Source organism: Gymnodraco acuticeps, unplaced genomic scaffold (genome assembly GCF_902827175.1).
Source record: "Gymnodraco acuticeps unplaced genomic scaffold, fGymAcu1.1, whole genome shotgun sequence".
In the NCBI taxonomy this organism is placed as follows: domain Eukaryota; kingdom Metazoa; phylum Chordata; class Actinopteri; order Perciformes; family Bathydraconidae; genus Gymnodraco; species Gymnodraco acuticeps.
In genome coordinates this window covers 2,237,903-2,258,037 of record NW_022992265.1, presented here as the reverse complement: position 1 = coordinate 2,258,037, position 20,135 = coordinate 2,237,903, and the positions used below count along the sequence as shown (strand labels likewise).

The 20,135-nt window shown below is 39.4% G+C and overlaps 1 protein-coding gene across 1 annotated transcript in view; it reads right to left on the bottom strand.

Moving 5' to 3' along the window:
• b3glcta (beta 3-glucosyltransferase a) overlaps window positions 1–20,135 on the bottom strand; it is a 69,645-nt gene that overhangs the window by 13,687 nt on the left and 35,823 nt on the right. Inside the window, exons 4-11 of the mRNA XM_034207160.1 lie at window positions 18,368–18,477; window positions 14,362–14,438; window positions 13,573–13,684; window positions 12,441–12,577; window positions 12,256–12,319; window positions 11,110–11,241; window positions 6,720–6,789; window positions 4,394–4,507 (exon numbers count right to left, since the gene is read on the bottom strand). Coding sequence (XP_034063051.1) covers window positions 4,394–4,507; window positions 6,720–6,789; window positions 11,110–11,241; window positions 12,256–12,319; window positions 12,441–12,577; window positions 13,573–13,684; window positions 14,362–14,438; window positions 18,368–18,477 — 816 coding nt within the window. The remainder of the gene's footprint in view (window positions 1–4,393; window positions 4,508–6,719; window positions 6,790–11,109; window positions 11,242–12,255; window positions 12,320–12,440; window positions 12,578–13,572; window positions 13,685–14,361; window positions 14,439–18,367; window positions 18,478–20,135) is intronic.

Sequence of the window (20,135 nt, the reverse complement as noted above, 5' to 3'; positions counted from 1 at the left end):
CATGGCTCTGTCTAAATAAGTTTGATTGCTTATTTTGTATGTACAAAAAAAGTGTATTAATGAAAAGTTGTAATTTTAAGTTGTGGTTATGACTCGGTTTCTGGTGTCTACTCTTGTTGCCTGGAAACCAAACGGTGATGGCAAGACCAAGGAAAAAACTGCTCCTGGCCAAGAAATGTTCAAGCACATTACCGCCCCATAAAACCAGTGAGCTTGACAGGTCTTAGGCCGATTGTATAACCTTGACAGGCCAGCTGTTCTCTGCCATTATGCTGTCTAATGCCCCGGCCACACGAGGACGAAAACTGTCGTTTGCGTTACTGTTTAGTGTCATATAGACCGTTCGGCCACACGAGGAGGACCGAATACGGCACTAAACGACTGCGTAAACGATAACGGGTCCCAAGGTGGATAGAACGGCATACGCAACGCTCTGGGGGGTCCAACGGCTCTGTGTGTACGCCCTATACGATAATTTTCTGATAATGATGAGGCAATAGCCCCGCCTCTGCTGCTCACCCCCGCGTCAAAGTAAACTGAACACTGAATTCAGATTATTTATCTTTCTCTCGATATGGACCTAAACGCGAGTGAAGTCTAATCTGACAGGACGGAGACACGCAGCTCTGCTTACCTGCAGCTCCTCCCGCTGTGATGCGGAGTAAAACACACACTTCAAGTCCGATCATCACCCTTAGCTATTTTAATTACCTCTCAAACTACCTAAACTAGATATAAATATTTTTATTTTTTACTGTCAGCTGGGTCACTCATTACTGGATCAGCTGCTGCATGAGACAGACACTGGCGCTGTCCGAAGAGAGGGAGGAAAAGAGAGGCTCCGTGTATTTTATTATTATATTATATAGATTCGTTATTCATTTGTTTTAAAGCTCAATAAATAACAAAGAAGACCTTTGACCGGCACTTTTATAATTTTGTCGGAAGATTTAAACTTTAATACACGTTGACTGGCGAAAAACTCTGCCCGGTTCCCTCGGCCCCCCACCGCGGAGAATAAACAGAAGGGCAACCATGCTTCTTCGCTGCTTTTGTGGAGGAAGTTACAGCGCCACGTACAGGCTCCTGCATATGTACTGCAGCTTCTCCAGCGGTTGGAGCTAAACGGAGCGGTCTCGTGTGGGCAGACACTATCCAGATAACTATTGCGTGTGGACGGAAGCTTGTTTGCGATTGCGTTTGCGTTAATCCTATGCGTTTAGCCGTTTTCGTCCTCGTGTGGCCGGGGTCTAAGTTTAACTGCTTGCTGTTGATTCATAATTTAAAATAGGACGTGTATCAATCAATCATCTTATTTGTGCCAAGAAAGCATAGAAATGATTTGAAACATTACAGGCCCATATCAAACCTCCCATTTCTAGGTAAAATCATTGAAAAAGTTGTTTTTCAACAGTTGAGTAATTTCTTGCATTTAAATAGTTGTTTCGATGTGTTCCAGTCAGGCTTTCGTCCAAACCACAGCACTGAGACTGCTCTTGTAAAGGTCTTTTAATGACATCCACTTAAACACAGACAGTGGCAGAACTTCAGTGTTAGTTTTATTAGATCTCAGTGCTGCGTTTGACACTGTTGACCACAGCATATTACTAGACCGACTGGAAAACTGGGTGGGACTTTCGGAAACAGTTCTAAATTGGTTTGAATCCTACTTAAAGGACAGAAACAACTTTGTTTCTATAGGTAAATACAAATCTGAGTTGACAAATATGACATGTGGGGTTCCTCAAGGCTCCATCTTGGGGCCTCTTCTCTTTAACATCTACATGCTACCACTGGCTCAGATAATGAAGAACAACAAAATAAGTTACCATAGCTATGCGGATGACACACAAATTACGTAACAATTTCACCAGGAGACTATGCTCCAATTCAAACACTGAGTAAGTGCATTGAACAAATCAATGACTGGATGCAGAACGTATAAAAGTTAGCGCTGAGCTTCAATCTGCAATGTTCAAAACAACAGATAGAGCCAGAAATCTAGGTGTAGTCATGGACTCTGACCTGAGTTTCAACAGTCACATTAAAACAGTTACTAAATCAGCCTACTATCACCTAAAGAAGATATCTAGGATTAAAAGACTAATGTCACAGCAGGATTTGGAAAAACTTGTCCATGCTTTTATCTTCAGTAGACTCGACTACTGCAATGGTGTCTTTACAGGTCTCACTAAAACATCTATTAGAAAGCTGCAGCTGATTCAGAACGCCGCTGCTCGAGTCCTCACTAACACTAAGAAAGTGGATCACATCACTCCTGTTCTGAAGTCTTTACACTGGCTTCCTGTGTGTCAAAGAATAGATTTCAAAATATTGCTGCTGGTTTATAAAGCACTGAATGGTTTAGGCCCAAAATACATTTCTGACCTCCTGCTAAATTATGAACCATCCAGATATCTCAGGTCTTCAGGGACTGGTCAGCTTTCTGTCCCCAGAGTCAGAACTAAACATGGTAAAGCAGCGTTCAGTTATTATGTTCCAAATATCTGGAACAAACTCCCAGAAACCTGCAGGTCCGCTACAACTCTTACTACTTTTAAATCCAGGCTGAAGACTTTTCTTTTTGTCGCTGCTTTTAATTGAACTATTCATATCTTAGACTGCACTGTAACTTTTATCCATGTATTTTTTCTTTTAATGTTTCTTTTATTAGCTTTTCTTTTTAATGACTGATTTTAAATGCCATTTTCTTAATGTCTTTCATTTTTTGTAAAGCACTTTGAATTGCCTTGTGTTGAAAAGTGCTATATAAATAAACTTGCCTTGTCTTGCATAGTCACAAATTGACCAGTACTTTTTAATAAAATTACACTTGGCCTAGCTACGACGTTAGTAAAGATGGACCCAGCAGTTACTCTAGCAAACGTATGAAAATGACAGATTTTCACCAAATCTTAGGGAAAATAATATCTCAAGCAAGCATATCATCGAATACTGACAGTTCTACAGTCTGTTGAAATCAGCAGGGGATGTTGGCCAATCACGTTGTGAGTAAATGTGCCGTTTATATCTCTCATTTGGCGATAAGCTCCTCACATCCAAAACAAACAGACGGCCCTGACACATTTATCACCTCGGAATTATTCTGAAAACAAATAAAATAATCATGCAATAGTTTCAAAAATATCTCGGTATCATACAGTTAAGGAATCCCAACATAATTGGGTAAAATCTCCACTTTAGTAATACACATTGTATTTTTCTATGTAGCTCAGCTGACCCTGCAGCATTATCCAAGGCCTGTTTGTGATGTTGAGGCTGAAGGAGTTTAGCATATTTATTTATTTACCAGGGACAGTGCACATTAATCAACATTCAGTTTCCACCTCAATGTACATATGCCAGGGTTAGCTAATGACCCAATTTATATCTGTAGTAGTATCGATACAATGCCTCAGCAAGCAGTACAGTAAAGCACATAACCACACAATATGATACAACACAATATAATAAAATACAAAAGAATATAACAAAAAGAGCAGATATTTAAAAACAATGAGTATGTAACCATGGTGACATAAGGTTTGCTTTGCTTTAGAGATCTCTTCAGTTTATGTTTAAAGGTTAGGTGATGCTCTTCACTCAACAGGAACATGTTCCAGGACACAGACCACTGGTAGTTGCTCTGGCTTTCCTACCACTACCATCCTTTCAAATAATATACTGACTCATTGTGGGAGGTTCAAGCCCCTGTTAAACTATAAAGATGAGGCAATCATCTGGAAAGTGTGGAACAATCATATACAAATTAATGAACTGTACTTTTGTCTGGACACCTTTGTTGTGTGAGCTAGATGAAAATTAGATAGGTTCACTTGCTGTTTGACTATTTGTCTGCAGCCATAAGAATTGTTGAGTTAAATAACATTACGTTTTTGTTGATTGCTTTTGGCAGGATGACTATAAAAGTTGAGTTGCGCTTCAAAAAGTGAACCTTGTTGTTGTTAGTGAATATCTTGTGCAAGACAAAAAATTAAATAACCTGCTATTTTGTTATAAAATTAAAGGTTTTGGCTTGCATTGATGTCTTGTCTTTGTGTGCAACAAAACAAAATAACAAAAATATGAAAGTTATTGGCGTTTCAGGCAAGTGTCTGTTTGTGAAATACCTGATTTAGTTTCAGAGTTGTCTGGCTTGCTCATAACCAGCTTGTTAGGCAGTATGTTATGTGTGGGAGAACATCATAGCATGCATAAAGAGGTTGGCTGAGTCTGTTGCTAGGTATGGAATATGACAACATATATCCAGATTGAATAAAATAATGCTGGCAACATTTTAAATCATTAATAGATTCAATTCTAGGATGATACAAAGATATTCCGACAACGCCTTGATCTTTTCTTTATTTAACAAAATAAAAGTGGCACTTACCTCTTTCTGTGTTTGGAACTCCTAAATTAATGGTTGGTATGGCTGGGTCGGCATGGTCACTGTAGTACTCTAAAAAGAAGGCATCCTTTTCCCAGGTCTTCTTTATCACTGGAACTAGAGCAACAGAGACACAAATCAATAGTGTTCACTGTTCACAAAGTTTCACAACAAACATAACTTTGGTTCTGTGCTGTGTTCACTTCCCTGAGCAAATAAGCATATTTATTGCAATATATGGTTTCTCTTATGTTTTGGTCTGTTTTAAAAAAATAAATATTATATTAGCAAGGGTTCTAAAGACATAAATCATAAGATTTAAGATTGAAAATAGGCAACGAGTCATTATTTGTAGGACAATGATTCAGTTTGTCATTTGAGGAATTTCAATCAACAGAAAGCCCAAGACGACCAGCCGTTTTTTTCTTCTTTAGTCGAGATTTCCCATAGATTTGATTGGGATCTGACTGATGAGTGCTGCAGGTTTTGTGATTAGTTTCTGGGATGTCGAGCAGAGAGTGTATGCGGGCTGGGAAAGAAAGAAGAACCAGAGATCTGCAGCAGCAGCTCCAGGCTGTGTTCATCTCTCATAAATCAACAAAAGTGAATTAGAGTGGCAATGAAAGAATCAAACTGAAAAGTTGAGTTGGCTGACCTTACCTGCCGCTCAAGGCCAGTTTAGCTCCAACTATCATAATGCTTTTTAATATAAGCGCATTGAAATAAATGAAAACCAAGCTTCAAATGAAAGAATCTCATGCAGATGAGGGTCTGCTGTCCCAATCAATAGGTGTTAGAGTGGTTTAAAAAACAGACAAAATGCATCCTACACATCTTAGAACAAAACCCAACATACGTATGGTGAAACATTAGTAAAAAAGAAAACATTAGTTTAGCTAAATATCAGAATACTGGTAAAGTAAACGCTCATGCCGTTTTGAAAACAGTTGAAAGAATTTATTGTTAAAAGAAATACAAAAAAAAGAGATATGTAAATGTACTACTTATTTTAGTGAAACCGTTAGTGAAGTAATAATGGGAAACCTCTGTTTCCTAGTTATTTTTTGTTGCCGTATTAAGGTACCCAATAATTAAACTTAGTTATAAAAGTTGAATCTTTCATATTGCCTCAGTAATATAAATTCTATGAACTACCGTGAAAAGAAAAAGGAGATATCTCTGGGACCACATCAGATTGTTGACCTTATTTTTATATGAACTGTATTTTATATCTAAGTGACTGCATGTTTCCACGGCCTCGAATCAGTGTGGTATGATTGTTTTTGTATTACTTCATATAATCATTACTGAAGTTTAAAATAGCCTTAACACTTTGTGATAGAGACATTTAATGTATTAAAAGACTGTTGCATTTCCATTTCTTATTGATCTAAGGTTGAAATAGAAATCAAATATCCATTTCCATCTTGTCTGCATTTGAAACGGATAATGGCAGCTTGCCAGATGAAATGGTAATTAGGGTAATTTGTGCAATTACTTTTGAGCGCCACTCTTTGAATGTAGTGCACCATTTCTCTGTTCCCTCTGAAAGGAATCCGCAATTTGATATATCGACTGAACCTGCTACATTTTTATCAGGTTATAAGAAGATTCAATGTAGATAGGTTATTGACATTGTGACGACCCCTGCTTTACTATCGCCTGTTGTGTGTTTATGGCCCTTTAATGTTCTCCCTTTGCCTGTGTCAGCGTTGATTGAGGACACCTGGCTGCCGGTACCGGACGAGTAAAAGGCCTGAGCCAGAGTCTCGATCGTTCTCTCCGCTGAGGACCTGTTTTGGGAGAGCAGCTACTTCGTTTATGCTTCTGTTTTACCTTTACATTAGTTTTGGCATTCAAACACCTCGCACCACACCACGTTCACACACCCACATCTACACTACTGATCTTACTGATTAACACATCACATTGGGGTAGCTTTTGTGTTAACGTTGGGTTATTGTAATAAATATATTTTCTTATATCTTGTCCTTTCCACGCTTTTGTTATGGCCAAGAGCCAGGCCGTGACACCATCAGAGCTTGCAAATAAACAGCTTAACAGAAGTAGTAGATTTTTTAAACATCTGCAGGATTGTCGGAGGATTTTCCAGTGTCGAGAAGTGCATGCAATTATGAACTTCAAGGTTTAAATTAAATAGGCCTACTTTCAAATCCTTTCAGACGTAATCGTATAATAATTAAAGCTTAATTATGGTGTCACAGGTGAAGCGAATCCATTAAGTGAAACAACAGGTCAAAAGCATGAGCCATTTAAAGGTAAATTGTGTATCTTTGGCAGATTTTGTGAGCACGGGAGTGTGACTTACCTCTTTCACTGTGAAACTTCCTACACGTTTTCACAGCAACAAATATATCTTCTTTATTTACAGGCTCCCCCTTTGATGAAAATAGGAGACACAAATCAGAGAGATTCCTCACATGAACATGACACATACTCTAAATCACATATCAAGACAGTATCTATTTTATATTCGGCCAAATTGTTAAAATGTATTTTTTTTAGGCAATAATAAGTGTCAAAGTATCAGTGGGAGACCGAGTTGATATCTTCAAAGGGAAATTAGAATTAGATTTTTCCGTCTGAGGTCATTTGGCTGTCTGATTCTCTTCAGCTCTCCCTCTGAAACAAAAGACCAACAGCTGATAAAACTGCAGCTAATGTAAAAAATCCAAGACTTTATGCTGAATTAGGTGTGAAATGCTGAAGGCTCTGGGTGTTGAGGGACTGTCATGGTTGACACGTCTCATCAACATTGCGTGGAAGTCGGAAACAGTACCGAAGGAGTGGCAGACCGGGGTGGTGGTTCCCCTTTTTAAAAAGGGGGATCAGAGGGTGTGTGCCAATTACAGAGGCATCACACTACTCAGCCTCCCCGGGAAAGTTTACTCTAAGGTACTAGAAAGGAGGGTCAGGCCGATTGTCGAACCTCAGATTGAGGAGGAACAATGCGGATTTCGTCCTGGTCGTGGAACGACGGATCAGCTTTTTACTCTCGCAAGGATCCTGGAGGGGGCCTGGGAATACGCTTATCCGGTCTACATGTGTTTTGTAGACTTGGAGAAGGCGTATGACCGAGTTATTGTGGGAGGTGCTGCGGGAGTATGGGGTGAGGGGGTCTCTACTCAGGGCCATTCAATCTCTGTACTCCCAAAGCGAGAGCTGTGTCCGGGTCCTCGGCAGTAAGTCGGACCCATTTCCGGTGAGGGTTGGCCTCCGCCAGGGCTGCGCTTTGTCACCAATCCTGTTTGTAATATACATGTATCGGATTTCGAGGCGTAGTCATGGGGGAGGGGGTCTGCAGTTCGGTGGACTAAGGATTGCACCACTGCTCTTTGCAGATGATGTGGTTCTTATGGCTTCATCGGTCTGCGACCTTCAGCACTCACTGGATCGGTTCGCAACCGAGTGTGAAGCGGCTGGGATGAGGATCAGCACCTCCAAATCTGAGGCCATGGTTCTCAGCAGGAAACCGATGGACTGTCCACTCCAAGTAGGGAATGAGTCCTTACCCCAAGTGAAGGAGTTCAAGTATCTCGGGGTCTTGTTCTCGAGTGAGGGAACAATGGAGCGTGAGATGGGCCGGAGAATCGGAGCAGCGGGAGCAGTACTGCAGTCGCTTTACCGCACCGTTGTGACGAAAAGGGAGCTGAGCCAGAAGGCAAAGCTCTCTGTCTACCGGGCCATTTTCGTTCCTACCCTCACCTATGGTCATGAAGGATGGGTCATGACCGAAAGAACGAGATCGCGGATACAAGCGGCCGAGATGGGTTTTCTCCACAGGGTGGCTGGTGTCTCCCTTAGGGATAAGGTGAGAAGTTCGGTCATCCGGGAGGGACTCGGAGTTGAGCCGCTCCTCCTTCGCATCGAAAGGAGCCAGTTGAGGTGGTTCGGGCACCTAGTTAGGATGCCACCTGGGCGCCTCCCTAGGGAGGTGTTCCAGGCACGTCCAGCTGGGAAGAGACCAAGGGGTAGACCTAGGACCAGGTGGAGGGATTATTGCTCTTCGCTGGCCTGGGAGCGCCTTGGGATCCCCCAGTCAGAGCTGGTTGATGTCGCCAGGGAAAATAAAGTTTGGGGCTCTCTGCTGGAACTGCTACCCCCGCGACCCGACCACGGATAAGCGGGAGAAGATGGATGGATGGAGGTGTGAAATGTAATAGCCTTGGAGATGAAAAGAGGAGCAACATGGGAGCCTGGGAAATATGATACATTAAATGAAAGGGATTATAAAACTGAAAATGTAACATCTCTGATCCCTTCCTTATTACTTACAGTCAAACATGGAAGAGCCTGCATTACTTCTTTCTTAATAAAAGCTCAAACACTCACACAAAGACACACTCAATTCTCAGACAAAATGCATTACAAATGTGTGCTATATTAAAGATGTCATCAGCTGCTGCACAAACCATCACATCTCCAAGAACATTTGTCGACACGATGTGAAGTAAACTTCTGATAAAGCTCGAGCATAGAAAAGTAATCTGAAAGTTTAAATGATAATGTACAACAATCTGCAGCTAATGACTATTTTCACTTTAGTCATGATCTACTGTTTGGAAACAATAGCTTACTTACACATGGAGTAGCTACAGAGCACCATTAGCTTTTATCTGGAGTCCAATATTCACTCGCTTTAGTTCCTTTTTCTTTTTTTTGGGAAATATCTGGCTCTTTAGCTGATTCCATGCTCTGCTATATTCACCAGATAATAGTCATCAACCCAGTCTGTCTTCTTTGTTTACATAATTGTCACATAGAAAGGCAATGCTTTGTTGATACAAGACCCCAACAACCTTAAGAAGGCATTTATATTATGAGCTTTACTTCTCTTTTTATCAACAACAAAGCACATGTTGTGATGATTGTTGTACTTTGCCTCCTTGAATCTGCCTCTAGAAGCTCTTAACACTTATGCTGAAGTGGCCCCTGCTTGGCTATTTGTCTTGTGAATGTTTAAAACAATAGCAGATTACTTTATGTCCAATCTTGTTGTGTGTGTGATCCAAATTCCTCCCTGAATACTTATTAAACTTGTGACCTTAATGTTTCTCCGCTGGCTGCTCAAATATTGCCCTCTGGTCTGGTTACATGAATGCAGTTTTATATATAGTGATTTAAATGTACGTTAATATAATCTTGTTATAACTAATTGGATTACAACAAACATTAATCAGTCTTTTGACCACATAATGCACATCCAGTATATGGCTTAAATCCCATATGAAGAGCATCGGATTGTTAAATTGTGAAAGAGGGCAGGGTTGAAAACATCTGACATCCCAAATTCGACTCGCCTCACCAACTGTCAACAAAGCTCTCATAAAGTTATTGATTATTCCAGGGTGCTTGCAATTGCCACCTGAAGAATGGTCACGTCTTCTCAGCTCACAAACCAAATGTTCTCTCAGCAAACAATGTATTAACAATATATCACATACCATGTGGAAAGAACATTTTTGTGATTCAACACTCCAACAAGGTCAGAATTATAATATCCTATAACATGGAACATCTTTTGCGATAAACGCAAGTGCACCGGCAATCTTGATTAAAGTAGACTTACATTTTTTTCTACATGGCACTGTAAGTACCGACCTTACTTACTGTGTGGGACAATAATGATATATTTTCACTAGCTGGCTCCCACTCAGATGCAACGCAACATCAAGTACGGCCTCAAGATACTGCCAATTATTATTATTATTATTATCATCATCATTTTACAGTAAGAAACTGCCTTTTTCTTTGCACACATGCAACTCACTGTTATATCCTTTCTCTGTATTATATAGTTTGAAAGAACCTACACATAAGATACATTTCTAAAGATCATTGCTATTTCTGTAATAACGTTTCTAATACACGATCCTATTCAACGACTAATTAAAGTGCAGTGTAGCACCAGTTTCTGTCAGTATCGCAATTGGTTGTTTCATTTAAATAACACTTCTGCTAAAAAAATTATATTTCTACAAAGAGACAACACAACCAGCTTATTCCCAGGAATAAATGATCCCTTAGACACTTATGCTTTATTTATATTCACCACTTAACATTTGCTCATGTAACAAAAATCTGATGACTATGTGTGAACAAGGGCCAACAAGAGAGATAAAGAGGATAAAGGAGAAGAATAATTTTAGAGTTAATTAGTCATCAGCTTACATCGCAGATTTGCATGTGAATTTCCATTTGCTTGGACAAGACAATGAAAGGATGAAGCCAGAAGGCAAGCCAAAAATGTGTTTTAAATACTTTTAATGTTAGAATAAGACATCAATCAGAATTGGAGATGGCTACCATTGACCACATTATGATGGGGGAAAAAAATGAGGTCGTAACTCTAGAAAATGAGAGGACACAAACGGATGTTGCTAAGCAACGGAGGTGTATGTCATTCTTGGTGGATTACTAAATCTAATTGAATAAGCAAACTTCCTGTCTTTTTAGGTTAATGGACAATGTTCTACTGAATGGAGAATAAAGGCAGTTACGTTGAAGGCTGCGCTGTGAAATATTGGTGCTGTTTCCATGTTACCGTGGGCACAAAAAGGCAGAATATCGTACATCATCAGAGAACTGCCAGCATATCACAGTGAAGTGCCCTCGGTTTTATGTTTAATTTTGTTCTTTTACCATTCCCAGGGAATTGAGGACAACCTAATTGAAGTGCACACAGAGCCTGTACTCACACACAGAGGAGGTGCGGTGCTCAGAGACGTGGCGCAGTGCTGGGTCTGGGGAGAGCCCTCCGGCTCCGTGCACAGCTCAGGAACGCCAGTGAGATGTGGACCGTTGCCATTGTCCCAGATATACAAGGCAACCTGTAATCAACAAAGATGTTTTTTTTCAAATGTTAAAGCTGAAGACAAGATGCAATATAACAGAAATGAATCCTTTATTATAAAAATGTACTGAAGACACGTGGAATGCTTCACTCTTCTTTTATAGTAAACAACAATTTTGCTCTCACATCAAATGTAACATTTAAGATAGCTTTCAAAAGACAGACCAAAAGGGAGAATTTGAGAGCTGCTGAATATCACAGTACCTCTTTCTGATGAAGAGCAAAGTAAAATCTGGGATATAGTGGAACTATTCTACAGGGGACGACGCAGCAGTACGGTAAAATAATATATAATGAAGACAGTGGCATCAGTGCTGTCTGAATAAGGAACAGTCTTACAGAATAGGAACTACAGAAACTAAAAACTGATGTTTTGCCGATTCACAGTCTGCAGCTAATCTACTGACAGTGAACTGGAATGATATTGAGGAGGCATGCCATATTTGTCTGTATTTGACATTCACAAGTCATCTTATTATGTACTGAGGTTGCAGTTGCATGTTTGTGATGTGCATTTCAAGACCCATTAATCTGCAAAAGCACCATTTTATAATATGTCCATTGATTTCATTTGAAAACTCAGCATCCTTTAAAAAGCATACATAAAAAGAATATACGGTATTGTAATTGGATCTTGGGACTGAGATCATGCCATCTCTTCCTGAACAACCTTTTACCGACTGAGCCTGATAAGTCCAGCGCTGCGTTTACTCAAAGAAATCCCTAGGTGCCTACCCGACTGAATTTCAGTGATAAAAATAAGAACCTCAATGCTGCACCGTGACAATTCTCCAAAGTAATGAGATTTCACTTCAAGGTTAGATGGATTTCATGCCTTGCTCTTTTTGTGTAAATAAATTATAGTAGGTTGGCACTGGCTCAAGTGTGAGAAAGGAGAAATGTGTGAGGATATGGCTAAAAACCAGCAGTCTCATCTTCACTCCAGCAGACACAACAGGTCTATGACCGTGTAAAGTGCACGTTATCTCACCTCATGTTTCAGGTCAATGGTGAAGTCAGATTTAAGTGGTTCATTTCTCACTTTGTCTGCGAGCCTAAAATAACAAATCACAGATTTATGGTTGATATATGACAAATACAAAACTCCACAAAAAATATTACTGCAATGATAACGTAACGACTCAATTTCACAGATACAAACTGATTCGTACTCACCGAACAACAAGGGGGGTGCTTAAGGCCCAAGCAGCAACAAAGTCGGGATATTTAAAGATGGAGGGATTCTCTGCAAACGCGTAGTGATGAATGATAGTCGACTCCTTGTCATACAGGGGCTTACCGAGAAACCACTCCTGATAAATAAGAAGTGAGGGACAGGATGTCATCATGAGTGCAGGTAACCTGTCTTTTCTGTAAGATGTTACACTTTGTCATTTTATTCTTGTACCTTTAACATATTGAGTTCATTTGAAACTTTTAACAATGCCAGAAAACTTTTGGAAGTATTTGTAGTAACCACGTTTGTCACTGGCTGGGAAGATAATGAGATTTCTTGACATAACAAAGATCTAGACTCTTTTCATAATTGTTGATGCATCTGGGGTAAAAACTTATAGAGAAAAAACACAACATGTGATTTGTCTTATTGCAGAGTTTGATATGATTACATTCATATGTACAGGATACACGTCTTGTGTTGTCAATCTTCTCAAGTAAGCCTACTTCCCAAAATTGCTTTAAATGTATATGTACTGTAATGAAGTTACAGGAGCTCATGTAGTCATTCTGCAAACCACATTTTGTATTCAACATACTGACGTGGTTGCCAGTAGATTCATCTAACATCTGACCTTTTTCTCCACATTACATAGTTGTAATAATGAATTACAACTATGGCTTAAGTACAAATGGCAACAGAAAAATGCCACATTCTCTAACATGTGCCATTTTTGGTTATTTAAAAAAACTGGATGGAGAAAGCTTTAGCTAAGATTGGTTTAGTAAAGATCTTTCATTAGACCCACAGTGTACAATTTTCTGAATGGCAGCATTTATCTAATACGCTATTTATATTCAACCTACTCTACCCATATACAAAAATAATTTCATGAGTGGGGACACAGAGCTTAAAGGAGGTCTACAGCAGAGACAGGAGTGACATGTCTGACAGGTTACAAAGTGAGCAGGCAGAGCTCAGTGCAGGAGCTAAGCTGATACTGTGAGGATTGAACCAATGATCAACTAAGCTGGAGCTTTGGTCTCGCTGATGAAATTGGCATAGAGAGACAGAGCAACACAGACAGAAAGAGACAGGAAAGGGGGTTTAGAGGGAATATTTAATACTTACTTTATTCTTGTCAAATTTTGAAAGGACTTGAACCAGCTTAGTCGTCTTCACATTTGTTTCCTCCTCAAGAAATACAATCCAGGAGGAGTTTTTCCCGAAGGAGTTCGATAAGCTGAGACAAAAGAAATTAAAACTAGAGTTAAATAATGAACTAGAAATAAACGGAACATTGCCATGCACACACAAACTCTACAGAACATTGTTTTTTTTATTTCAGTCCATTGTGAGGTAGTTTCTAACTGCAGCTTCTGACCCAGTCAGATCAAGGCAGCCACACAGTTTCCCTCGAGGGGAGAGAGGCAACAAAACATCACAAGCACACAGACTTTCAGAGAGGGCGGCTCTGTAATGATTTGGGATGCTTTTGGTGATCTATGTCCTACATCTTTATGATGGAGGAAAAAAAACAGACTCCGATGTTATTTCACAGCTTCCCACAACCATTATTGAACATATATTGGATGTTTAGAAGGCCCACACATGTAGATGACTGGAACTAATGTCATTATCATGCTGCTCAGGCCACCAAATGACTGCAGTAATAGGGTTATTGTTGCAGTTATAGAGACATTAGGAATGTTTTTATTATAATGTGAGGCAATCAATCAGTTATTGTGTAGATAATAGCTTCCCAGCCATCTGCAGCCCTAAAACGTGGTTCAAAATGTCCTAAAAACCTAAATATAACTTCCTCAATCTGAACTGACACAAAGTTTCTGACATTTTTCTCACATTTTGAACCGTTAAATCAACATTCTCATTCGATCCTGAGAGTGCAGGCATACTTACTTGGGCAGCAGAGGAAGGATACTCCAATCTCCCTCGTGATCTGATAAACTATGAAGAAGCAATACCACCGGTGGTTTCTGCACACACAAAAACAGCATAAAGAAAGATACAGTGATTTCTGTATTCCTCCAACAAAGTACACAGAATGGGAAAGGCGTGATTTAGAACTGGTTCATCAGCATTGACAAAGGACTGTACTAGTATTTGGATGTTTTAGCCCATACAATTCACACACACTCTGTTAAAGCTAATATTGCAATTGAGGCCGGTGTTTTAATTTGTATTTCAATATATTTCATTATCACTGTATGGTACTGCACTTTGAGATATCTGCGCTGCGTGAACTCACAGCAAAATGCCGTAAAGTTCACCAAAACAGCAACGAGAATGAGTGTTTTCACATGTTCACATACTTTGATGAATGAAAATAAACCCGGATTGATTTGTTGCCTATGGGTGTGGGCTCTGTCTAGCCGTCTTTCCATTCATTTGAGAATAATGGTCCCGATCAGCTCTCATTACACTCTTATTATCACTTATTTGAACTATCCCCAAAGTTCGTCCTGATGGGCGTTATCAGGCATACATTATGTAGTCTGACTTTGGCTTGACTTAGGTTTTGTTTGTTTAATTATTACATGTAATTGATACAATCGAAAAAGGCGGAATAAATCAAATATTTTCTTTCAAGAAGATAAAGCTTCCAAACACACTTGTATCATTCTTTAAAACCCATATTGCCTTCTGGGTTTCTGCTTTCACTTGCTAACACTGAGAAGTAAATTGTAAGTAAGATGGAAATATCACTGGAAGCAAGCACGGATATTTCAGGACATGGACAGTGCACATAACCACATCCAAATAGGAGGAATGTTTTTCAGAACACTGCTCTGTAGCGACGACTGAGAGAGTACGTGTGTGCGAGAGCCAGTGTTTCACACTGCAATGAAAACAAAGCAGCAGAGCGTGAGACCCAGTGGCTCATTACTGCATGGTCAACTCATCATGCAGGAAGTCAGGGTGAACAGTCTCCTCTCAGCCATTCTGTATGACAGCACGCACCGTTTGATTTAGGGGATGAATCTGACACTCTTTATATTTAACTAGTCCTATTAGCATATTAGCTCTCATCTAATATGAGCTTTATCTTTGAACTAAAGCTGTAATGACACCTACGATGCTTCATTTGACTCTCCTTGATGTTAGCGCCATCACGGTTGAGATAAAAGTATAACTTAGAGAAAAACTAAATGTTTTCTTCAGATTATAATACAATCTTAACGATTATGCTTTAACTTTAAAGAGCTATTGGCAATCCAATGATAAAGGAGGATCTCAATATGAGGAGGCGGTGTTGTGTGCAATCTGCAGACTCTGCCACAGATAAGAGCTGTTTCTTGGTTACTTGTAAGAAAAGAAGGGGGTCACTGAACTACACTTTGGGGATGCCAGTGAGGGGCAAGTCTCTAAATGAGGGGATCCATGTTAACATATTTTCATCCCAGTGGCTCCTTAAATGGATACATTGTAAGATTACTCAAGTGATGCATAGGAATGCAATTAGAAACATGGTGTATTTCACTACTGCCGCTATGGGTTTCTGAGTTTAATCTCGTTCTGTTGAATGTCTCTGTGGACATGAGCATCGTCAAAACGACAAAACTAATGTGTTAATGTAATGTGAGTTCCTCCCAGAAGGCACAATGTCAGACTGTAGGAACATAGGCTGTGAGTAGCCACATCGAATACACAAGTTCCTGTTCGTGGGAGGCTTTGTGATATCCGCAGATTACACAGTCAGACGAGGATAAAACTGAAGCATTATGCTCAGGGTGAAAAATGTGGAGACAGACATACTGATAATTCACGCATTTTCTGTCTCTGAGGTGCTCTGATGAGCCAAAATCTTTAATGTATCTATGATGCTGGCCTAACATTCTGATATTTAGCAAAACCAAGTCATCTCTGAATCATTTAGGAAGCTTTTTAATCAAGTAGTTTTATATTACAGATATTTTGATCACAATACTGGCCATTCTTTCTTTTGTTTTAAAGATATTTGCGAGACATTAAAAAAGGCTTTGTGTGAAGCAAAACATCAAGATAACAAGATACTGTACATCAAGAATGTTTTACATCTACAAACTAAAAGCATGCCTTGTATCATTTGACTTTAATCTTTTCCCTTCAGTATCGCACAAACCCTGACTGTTAAACAGCAGATTTGTGTGTGTGTTGTGCCTCGGAGGAAGTGGTGGATGGCTGGTTGTTACTTCTTAAAAGTTGTGGGTGGTTATATTTATGATCAATCACAGAGTCTACATTTGTATCTACAGTATACTCTAAATGTTAATAAAGGAGAGTTTTTTCCTGATTTGTTTTTCTGTGGAATCCAGCACTAACAGTAAGCCACAATTCAGTTATCACTAGGGCTGGTATCTATAAGAATTAGGAAGGGAACATTACATCAAAACTATTAGATTTTTCAAGGACTTGGTGGAGGTATCGCAGGTCTGTGTGCTGATGTATACCTGAGGCTGAAGATTACTCCTTTAGCTCATAAGTCTTTGATTCTTATATCGTTTTGAAAAGTTGTCAAGTCTTTACTGCTGCCTCTTTGAGAAGTTGCTGATTAAAACTCTCCCTGGACTTAGTTTGTGTAATTGCATGCAACTGATACTATAACGCCAGACATCTCTGAGATCATAAATGCAAACACAACATGTGTTATTCATAAAGTCTGTCTCTCCTTATGAAATGTGACGCCTATTAGTGTAACAGAATCTTCTCATGATAAATCGTATCATCTGGCACAAAGTGATGCCACAATTAATCACAAGAAACATGAAACAATCCTTTCAAACTGTTGCCACATTCAATTTATGTGATTTCAAATATAAGATAACATTTATTTTAGAGCAATATATTTAAAAAGGAGTGGCATATTTAGTATTTTTCAAAACCACAACAACAGCAGTACATATGTGTGTCATTATGACAAATAATATTTTATATATCTTTTTCGTTGGGCAGAGTCAGTGAAATGTAGGTTAAAGTGTTGAGTCATCCAGCAGTGGAAGACACTGAGATAACAAAAACAAAAAATCAGAGACCACAGAAACATAAACTCATATATGAGATCTAAATTGGTCTCTTGCTACAGGAAACACAGCGAGCAGTTCCTCCATTTAATTTGCTATAATGTCATTAGGGATGCTACATTTAGTATTTAACTAAATGGAATAATTCATGTATTACATCTTGCTCTGAAGAGATTAAATGAACAGAAATAAATTGGCCTTTCGACCTGTAAATATGCACTTTGTCTTCCTTTGACATAATGCTGATGTGCTTACTCATATTTTACAAATTGCATAAAATAATGAGTTATTTTCCCAAGAGAATACATTGTTTTTCTTTCCTGCAGCATTCTTTGGAATATCTGAATTAAAATCAGGAATTACAATATTAATTTGGATGAACATATGCTTATGGATAATCATCGCTTATCATTTAAATACTGTATGCCTTCAGATATAGAAGGTTGATTTTTTTAGAAGAACAATTGCATATCTGAATTTCAAAGCCGCACAAATATCTGGATTTTATAAATATATGACATTTTAAGTAAGCACATTATCCGCTGTAGCAAGGAACCGAGGGTGTTGCATATTTCACAGTACCCTTTTACATTTCGGACGTAAGAGCTTTCATATGGAGGGTCCATTAATAATTCTTCATACTATCATTAAACATTATTAAGTAATTAAGCAACAGTTTGACACATGACCAACACTTGAAAAGCATTCATTTTTCTATGTTGTGCAATCACGTTTTATTTCTCCCGAATGGATTTTATATAAAAAATAAATGTTACAGGTTAAAACGATTCTAATTCAGATGTTACTTTTTATGCTACTGATGGTCATTACATACATTATGTCTTCTAAAATGTATTCCAAACTAAGAGCATGTGTGCTTGAGTGAAAGATGTCTTTAATCTTACCTCTTTCAGAGTGTGAGCCTGCTGCAGTAAGTCTGCTCTCAGTCTTTCTGCCTGCCTCACATGGAAGGAGTTGCTCTGACTCTGGATGACGAACACTATCTCCCGCAGGTCTGGAAGAACACACAGGACAAAGCTATGAGACTGCTCACACACTGTGAAAAAGGATCATGGCAATCGATGACCTTCTGAGAGCAGGACAAGATAAGAACCGCGGTGTGAATAACTGAGGTGGTTTTGCTAATCTCCATTATTGGCCTGGTGATAATAACCAGCACATCAAGAGCTTAATTGTCTCAGTATGTAAATGTCACAGCCCAGACTGTGTTACTTAATAAAAGATTAGCAGTCAGAAGAGTCTTCCTCTGAGGTGCCTAAAGGTGGACACGGCCCAGCTGTTCACTTCATTCTGAGCTGCATTAATATTAAAACTCAGAATTGTTGCTGCATGGTAAGGCCAAGGTTAACAGGGACCCACTTGCTCAGTTTGAAAAGTGGCTAATGTGGGCTACTTATATGCTGACAATATGCTCAGATACCATCTTTGTCATTGACTCAGAGGCCTGTAGGTCCTCTTTATGTGAAATCCATTTACAGGGCAGCAGCAGTGACACAGCTCAGTGAAGAATGACATTGGCTGCACAAACACGTCCACATAAACCCGGTGGCTCTCACGACCAGTACAATCAAAACTAGACCAAAGGACCGGGGGGGAGGGAAAAAAAAGATCTGACATTCTGTCTTTGGCTCTGTACAATCACATTTGACATCTCCTTAATCCGTTAGCTGTCCCTCAAACCAACCTGAAGTCTGCAGGAACTGGCTGGAATGAATGTGACAACAAAAAGGCTTTTCAAGAATTAGAAAAGTAGAGAGTTGGGAGCCAATATCAAGGTGTCAAGTACAAAGAAAAGCAGAAGACATGTCAAAGATTTCCTGCTATGACAGGCAGCTCAGAAACTTCCCAATAATGAGATGTACTGGGATTTTACTTTCCTCTTCATTTAGGTTCAAACTAAAATAACAGGCTTTGTGCAAAACAGAACTCACTTGCTTGACGTTTTAATTAGCTACTTAAGTATGTGTGCAGCATATAGTCAGAAAGGGTGTACCAATCATAAATTATGATCACCAGAATAACTTTTTCCCATAAAGCTTTGCAAAATGTGCTGATTAATGAAATGTAGTGTTTAGGTAACAGCCACTAGTGACAGGACTCTTATCTTCCCAGTGGAATATTGCAAAGGCAACAAGAGGAAAAAGGGAAAGGGCGAGTGCTGACAATGTCTGGATTAGATGGATAGCCTCCTCCTCAATTACACTACTTTAACCTATTCCCACCCTGGGTAAGCATATTAACAGCGGGTTCAGGGGTAGACACTATGTCAGGGTACAGTATCTGTGTCACATCTTTTTTAATTAAGTGTTGGTGGGTGTGACTCCCCTTTGCTCGGCTGATAACAAAGGTCCCATTGATCCTGGAGCCCTGGAGAAGGGGGGGATTTACTTACTAAATCTCAGCATGTCCATCTCCCAACAGATCTAACCTCCAGCGGGAGCTAAGCTTACAGAGCGAACACCACTAAATGTCCTTCTGCTGAGTTTGCTAAATGAATGGCTGTGTGTGTGTGTTTTTTTTCACATAAAAGCAGTGCATTTTAAAGCCTCAGGTGAGCTAGCAGCTTCCTGATACTGCACAGTACAGCAATATCGGCTGCATGAGACAAACAGCAGAAATCAGATAAGAAGGTCGCCGATTCCTCATTCTGCA